An 8,434-nucleotide genomic window follows, 5' to 3' on the forward strand; every position below is an offset into this window, starting at 1 on the left:
AACCAGTCTATATCTACAACTCAAACATCCAAGCCCTCAGTGGTGCAGGAGGAATTTAAGGTGGACCCTACAAGGAATTATCATGGTGAGCCAATAGTTCCCACAGATGAGCCAGTAGACTGGGATAGCTTGCCTCTTCCGTACAAAATTCTATCTCCAATGATGCACAAAATTCAGCATCAGTCGAGGTACAAAATGCATCATCCGTCGGAAGACAATCAGCTTCATCCGTCGGGATATAAAGTGCATCATCCGTCAGAACAATCAGAGAAACTGAGAGCTAAAATAGATCACTTAAAGAAAGAACTCCTTATTCAAATTAAAGATCCACAAACTCAGGGGGAGTTTCTTCTAATCAAAACTCAGTCACACATCAAGACAACAATGAGGCTTCTTCATCTAGAGCGAATCTACCTTAATAGAGAAAATGGACTAGAGATCACCCATTTGAACTGATCATTGATGATGTGTCCTCAAGAGTGCAAACAAGGAAAGAAACTCAAGAGGAATGTCTATATAGCAGCTTTCTATCTCAGGAACAACCTAAAAAGGTAGAAAAAGCTCTGTTGGATCCTGATTGAGTTTTAGCTATGTAAGAGGAGCTAAACTAATTTGAGAGGAACAAGGTATGGAAACTAGTACCCAAGTTCAAAGGAAAGAATCCAATTGATACCAAGTGGGTATTCAGAAACAAGATGGATGAAAATGACATAGTTGTCAGGAACAAAGCTAGATTGGTTGCTAAGGGCTACTGTCAACAAGAAGGAATAGACTTTGATGAAACTTTTGCTCCTGTTGCAAGACTTGAAGCCATCAGAATTTTCCTAGCCTATGCAGCCCTTGCTAATTTCAAATTCTATCAAATGGATGTCAAAAGTGCCTTTATGAATGGAGATTTGGAGGATGAAGTCTATGTTAGTCAGCCTCCTAGTTTTGAAGATCCAAATTTTCCAGAATATGTCTACTATCTTTTGAAAGCACTTTATGGATTGAAGCAAGCACCTAGAGCCTGGTATGACACTTTATCAAAGTTTCTCTTAGAAAATCACTTCACAAGAGGTACTATTTATAAAACTTTATTCTTTAGAAATGTTAATGGCTCTAGCATACTTGTTCAAATTTATGTTGATGATATTATATTTGGCTCTACGGATGAGGTGAATGAGGTATATGTGGACTGCATTGAAAAAGGTCCATAATTCAATCTGTACATTTAGGGTGTTTTGTTATCATCAAGTTTCTCTTAATTTATGGCTACAATTCCAGTAGACATAAATTGGGGGAGATTGTTAGGAATATGTTGTGAACTTGATGATAAGTTGAACAAAACACCTTAGTATATTTAACTTAGTGTTTTTGTAGCTCTCGACGGATGTTCTACAACAGTCCTGACGGATGAACTTTATAGTCCCGATAAATGACCACTGAACATCCTTCGAGAGTGTAGCTTATGTAATAATAAGTCTTGTAGCACATGTCTACAAACAATAATGTATTAGTTGAGTAGATGTTGTAGGATTCTTTAAGTCATGTTGACTACTAACTGATATGCATAATAGGGTGGCTAATTGTAAATATAAGATGTCTTGTGATTCTGTATAAGTGAAATAGAGTCAAGTGGCAGAAAGACTCCCGACGGATGATCTACAAAGGCTCCCGACATATAATCAACAAGGAATCCGACGGATGAATAACATAGTCCCGACGGATAATCATATTCAAAAGAGCAGTTGACAGTGACAACACAGTCACATGCGTCGGGTGTTTACTATAATAACTGGAATAAGGTATAATTTGGTATATCTTTTTGGTTGGTTTGGTTATCCCCATTTATGATCATAATCAAGTGATCAGGACCGTTAAATTCAAATACTCAAAGAATATACACTACTCAAACTCCAGGGTTCGAACCCCACCAAAAATAAATATTTATATTATTATTTATCCACTATTAAAACTCTCAGGTTCGAACCCCGTCAACAGCAAATATTTATACTATTATTTATACACTGTCCAAGATTCAGGTTTGAATCCCGCCAATAACAAATAACTATATTTTCATTTATAAATATAATAATAAGGTAATGATCCAAAAAACAATTATTATAATTTTAAATAATATAAAAATATTAATGAAGATCCGTGCATCGAACGGATCGTAAAGTTAGTTAATAAATTAATAAACTAATTTTTTGGAATTTGTTAATCAACTAAGCAAATGAACCAAAAATATTCATGTTTGTTTATAATAGTATAATCCCTGGCGGACCAAATTCCACGACTGTCCCAAATCGTCGTCAAGATAGTAATTTGCATGTGTGAAATCATGACACCAATAGGTATTTAAACTTGTTTAGTTTTCCTATTTATAGATTGATGTCAATTGATGATGTTGGTGTAAGCATGGTGTCTCTTTTGCTGCTCTCCATTTGCCGCCAATTGAGCAAATTCCAGAACTAAATTAAAATTGTAATTTATATATTAATTAATCTTTTGTAATTCAATTTTGTAAATTATCGTAATATTCAAATTTCTGATTTTAAGTTGCATCAAAACATTATTTTTCAAGTTTATTTTCAAAATTGCAGGTTTATACATTATTGGTGAACAACGACCCTTTTTGAAAATCAGGCCCGAATAAGGTCTGGTTTGGCCTGGTATGGCTCACGAGCTGAAAACAGATCGCATATTTTCTGATAAGTCCGTCCCGATCAGATCCGATTGTGAGAAAAGCTCGGTCCAGATTTTTTTTAAAAAAGTCCAAATTATTTTAGACCCGAATAAAAATTCGGCCCATTAAACATTTTATGCACTTCTAGATGTGAGTGAATAAATGGGTGGCCAAACGACCACTCTATATCACCGTGACAATAAATTTTAGAAATCGTGTTTATTAGGTGGTTTAGTTTGCCCGCGAAACCTTGAAGTTAGTCTGAGAACAAGTAAATAATGAAGGCAGTAATTATTATTTTTTACGAAAATTACAAGAGAGAAACAGCACAATAAAGCTAACATGCTTGTAGTAATGTTTTACAATAACAATAACCAATTGAATTTCACCTAAACAACAGTTAAGGCTACTGGAGTTCTTAGGCCTGTATCATCTCCTAAAAAAATTATGTTCACACATATAAGCACCTACCATGAAATGCTTCCACCTCCTATTTTTATACCTTTGCACAAGTTTGAATTGAAGACCATGTCTGAAGTTCATGATTATGCTTATTCCTTGGATCCTAATGCGACACCTACATTTTCCACAAGTTAATAAAATTTAAAAATTCTTTTGTTAATACTTGAAACTCTATCTAACATATTTATATAATTACGTAGATATCATTGACATTGTATCAGATATTGAGCCAGTAATGCAAACAGTAACACGATATGGGCCTAAGATATGCTTTCGATTTATGCTTCGTGACAATGGGTAATTTATAATTTGTTTGTATTGTTTATATACAGGAGCCATATAGACCATGTAAAAATTTGGGAAGCAAATTAATTAATTATTGTTACTAATTTTATTAATTTATATAATTTCGTAAATAGGTTTGAAGTCAAAGTTTCGGGGTGGGATTCTCTAATTGATAATGTATATCCGCTACTACAAGGGAATAATGTTGAACCTACTATTATGATTCTTACAAGTTGCAAAGTTTTTGCTTATAAAGGTGCAGTTCTATATATATATATATATATATATATATATATATATATATATATATATATATTCAATCTCCTCTCATTTTACGATATATAGTTGTGTAATATACAATCATGTGTCCCATATTTGCATATCATGATACTCAACCAATATAAGATGACTTTTATTACACTAATGATTTTCAGGTAAGATTATGATATCGTCTTTGAACTCTTCTAAGTTTTATATCAATCTTACACATGATGTTGTAAACCTTATGAGGGAAAGGTATGCTTATGATTAACACTTAACCTTTAATTTTATATTATAATTATTTTATCATTATACTAAATGGTTTCCTATTTTTTAATTATTAGGATTCTTAACCAAGAACTTGGGAACGTGCATAATGGATAATTTCTGTCTAAAGTGTCTGGATTGTACGTGATTATGTCAAGATTGATGAGGCTTGAATAAATATATAAAGTTTTTTAATTCCCCCTTTTAATGATGTAATAAATTCATTTATTTGTAACTACTTTTTAATGTCAATGTTGCTAGATATCAACTTTTTTCCCTGCTTAAATCATTAAAAGTAGTTAGAAAAAAATATCATCAATTACCTTTTTTCCGAACAAGGAATTTGATATCTGCTTTTCTTTTGATATATTTGCCCACCTTTTTATTTTTTTTTGTCATGCATGTGATATCTTTGCTCAGATTTAGGTTATTTTTGAACTTTTTTGTAAATGCACTTGAACAAAAAAACTACTTCTGAACATTTGTATATCTTTTTTTGGTAATGTTACTTCAAGATACTTTTTACGTTGTCGTTTACGATTTTCTTACTATATCTCATATGATCAGTTTTTTTTATTCATTTTTCCCATGTATCGTGTTGCTGAAATACAAGATTATATTTTTATATTATATTCAAATCGTCAATTATATGGATAGTTTATATATAATTATACGGTTTAATGAAAATTTTTAAAAATATTACGGATATTTACATTTATTAAACAAAAAATTCAGATTTTTTAGATAGCACGCGTAGCGCTCGGCAAATTCCCTAGTGTTTTACAATAACAATAACCAATTGAATTTCACCTAAACAAATTAAAAAAATATTTATGGCAATTCAATGATGACTTGACGAGAGGAAATATCCTCACCCGATGAAAAAAGATGATATTTTTCGATGCCCACCACTGAAAAAGGGATGGCCCAAAATGTCCACATTCAAATCAGGTGGCCAAAAATACCAATCTGATGCGTATCACATCCTATATATATACATCACGGAATACGTATGTGAGATATGCGTATTTTTTCTTTTATTTCAGTTAAAAAATGGAGAAAATTATTAAAATAAAGGTTAGGTATGCACTTCGATGATGCGTATATGGAAATACGTATTTACAGAATGTGTATCTTTTATAAAAAAAATAAATAATAAGCGAAGACACATTCTTGAAATGTGTATTATGGGATGCGCATTTGCAAAATGCTGTGTATTTTGTAAATTTGAATACTTTTTCTTTAAATACGTATTCCGTCGATATTTTGGATCATGCACTCTGGACCTGAATATTTTAGGCCGTTGATATTGAAATATTTGTATTTTGGCTATTTTCTCCGTATATTTTTAATTTGTGGTCCAAAAATAGTCGGCATAAATTGAAATGACCATTTTGAGGGGCGTGAGTGAATAAATGGACGCCAAACATCCACTATATCACCATGACAATAACTTTTAGAAGTTGTGTTAATTAGGTGCTTTAGTTTGCCCGCAAAACCTTTAAGTTTATCTGAGAACAAGTAAATAATAAAGGCAAGAATAGGGATGGCAAATTAATCTGATCCGACGGATATCCGATCCGAAACCCGAAATTTTGAATATACCGAACCCGAAATTTTGGATTTGGATTTGGGTTTCAACTATACCGAACCGATACCCGATTCGAAATCCGAAATCCAATCCAAACCCGATCTGAACCCGAAACCCGATTAAAACCCGACATATTTATTATAGATTATATGTAATATTTTAGATGTAGTATATATAATATACATATTTTTCTTGTATTATTTGAGTAATAGTAGATTATTATCAAGATTGTCAACACTTATTTAGTGAATTATAACTTTTTATTTCAAAATCAGCTTTTATTATTTAAGATGTACTTTGTATATATTTATAAAAAAATAATTTGTGATAAAATACTAAATATTATGTTATCAACATATATTAGATATTACTCACCGTGTCAACCTGTGCAATATAATGTATTTAACTACTTATTACTTAATGTATTTTAATTTTAGCTATCCGCAAGAAATTATTAATTTTTACAAAAATTACTAGAGAAACAAAAGCTAACATGCTTATACTAATGTTTTACAATAACAATGACCAGTTGAAGGTGTTTAGAGGGACAATCCTGATTCCTCATCCTCTTCGAGACCAGAGGTATAGACAAAGTAAAGTGACCAAATCAAACCAAACATGCCGAGTAGGATCCAACCAAGAAGATTGTTGCTCAAACCAAAAGGAAGTCCTGTTCCTTCTGTGCTCAATCTCTCATCCACCAAAGCCATAGCTCCTGGGCTTGACATGGCTGCAGTGGCTGCCACAACCAACGATGCTCCCATTCCCATCTTCAAGTCACTACTAGTCTTCTCTTCCATTAAACATTTCACTTTACCCACTCTTGGCATCACAGGCAGCCCTAAAATTATAATTTCAATATCGTTACGAGTTTGTATAAGGATCCAACTCTTCGAACGAGTTCGTTCAAAATTTAGTTAGTATATCATTAATTTAGAAACTTACCAAGAACGAGGGAAGCACGCCCAATAGGCGCCTTCTGCACAAGGCTTGCGCGTGTAACCAGTGTAGCTGAAGTGCAAGCAGTGATCGCTGCCATTACTATGATTCAAGATGAAATTTAGAATTTGATGTTTTGAACTTAATATTGATCTATAACACTGGTACAAGTTGGAGGTTCCGCAGAGACCTGTACTATGCTTTAATATGACCTAAGGAAGAATATCTTATTACAAGATTCGTATGGTTGTGCTCGAACAATGTAAAACTGCTACCACACAATTTGGATTGACAGATCAGATCAAACCTACAAACACCCAATTGATATCTTACACGTGTCATATCATCTTAACAATTAGAGCTTTAGTGGACCACTGGCCCCACTTTGGATGGCTAAATGCAACCCCTGTTTAAGTATCAGAACTGTTTGGTACTCCGTGGGTCCCGTTGGTTAGGATATATGGGAGGTGTGACAAAGAGATTAAGAAAAAATGTTATTTAGGAAAGAAAATTAAGAAAAATGTATAAAGTGCCGAGACTTACTTTTTCCGTCCCAATGTATTTTTTATATTGGGAAACGGGGGATTGAAACGCACACTGTATTTTTTATACTGGAGACGGGGGATTGACACACATTTTAAGACTCCCGTAAAGCATGATTGCCTAAATAATTTTAAATATTATTTTTTCTTTTAAATAAAAATATAATGTTTAAACTTTTATACATAAAAAAATTCTAAAAATATATTTTGTAATAGCCTTAAAATGCGTGCCAAGTATGGGAAAAAAGTACGTAAAGAATCCAGTGAGACGGAGAGAGTATAAATTTATTATTTGTGTAGTGTATACAGAAATCATTTGAATTTGCTTACTATCATTGAGAGGCAATAAACATTTGAATAATCCCTTGCACTTTGTCCAAGTCAACCCTTATCATTTGCTCACTATCATCCTCAGAAATGATAAACAGGCGAGAACTCTTTGATTCGGTGTGCCCACTTTACTATAACGGGGATAAATCTGTTAGTTGTCGGTGGAATGTGTTGGTGTCGGATTTTTGCTTGACTGGATGAGAAGATGTCTACTGACGTAAAGTTACTCGACAAAAACAGAGCTAACAAACAGAAATATCAGAACAATGGACGAGTAGATCACCACAACAGAATCAAGTCAAATAACAACCCTGAAAATTAGGAGGGTAGTTATCTAAAATACCTATTCTACATCAAGGTTAGAGGTAGATGGCAGAAAAGTAGCAACGGGTGAATGCTGATGGAAGAGGATAGGTCAAGAAGAGAGTTACATACAACTCAAATTATATACAACACATAACATATACAATATCCACTACATAAAAATACTAATATTCTCTCTATTACTTAGTCTTCCACCTAGTAAAGAAATGGAGGATACATATTCTTGTATTTTTCTTAACCATCATATACATACATACATACAAATACACAAATCTGCATTATGAAATACTTTTGCACACATCAAAAATAAACACTCGGAAAAGGAGCTTTTTACTTCATTTTCTTACTATATCTTTGATTGTAATCACTTATAATCATCTTGATATCATTAAGGTGAAATCAATTTGGTTGGGTACCGTCCCACCCGCAGTTTTTTACTCTTTCACGGGTGGGGGGGGGGGGGTTTTCGCGTCACCAATCGCTTGTGTCTATTATTTTTAATATTCTTGTCCTTTATTTTTTTGCTTCGATTACATAAATATTGAATAGATTAGACTTAACTTTTAACCCGCAAATTTTGGTGAAAATAAAATGTAAGTAAATTTTCATAATCCCTACCCACTCAATCTCTCCTAGTTGAGATTTAACTATTCGAGGATAGCAAAAAATTGATTATTATAAAAAAAAAGCCAAAAAAACACAAAGGGGCTGTTAGGCCCTTAATCAACTGTAGAGGGAGGTGAATACATTTAATACAATCAA

At 32.9% G+C, this 8,434-nt stretch overlaps 1 protein-coding gene across 1 annotated transcript; it reads right to left on the reverse strand.

Moving 5' to 3' along the window:
• Nucleotides 1-6,011: 6,011 nt before the first annotated feature.
• LOC141668592 (photosystem II reaction center W protein, chloroplastic-like) lies at nt 6,012-6,686 on the reverse strand. Its single transcript, XM_074475532.1, has 2 exons — nt 6,483-6,686; nt 6,012-6,378 (listed from the first exon to the last, which is right to left on the reverse strand). The coding sequence occupies exons 1-2, from the start codon at nt 6,574-6,576 to the stop codon at nt 6,077-6,079; spliced, it is 396 nt and encodes a 131-aa protein (XP_074331633.1). The 5' UTR covers nt 6,577-6,686; the 3' UTR covers nt 6,012-6,076.
• Between the last annotated feature and the right edge of the window lie 1,748 nt (nt 6,687-8,434).

Source organism: Apium graveolens, chromosome 6 (genome assembly GCF_009905375.1).
Source record: "Apium graveolens cultivar Ventura chromosome 6, ASM990537v1, whole genome shotgun sequence".
NCBI classification, from domain to species: Eukaryota; Viridiplantae; Streptophyta; class Magnoliopsida; order Apiales; family Apiaceae; genus Apium; species Apium graveolens.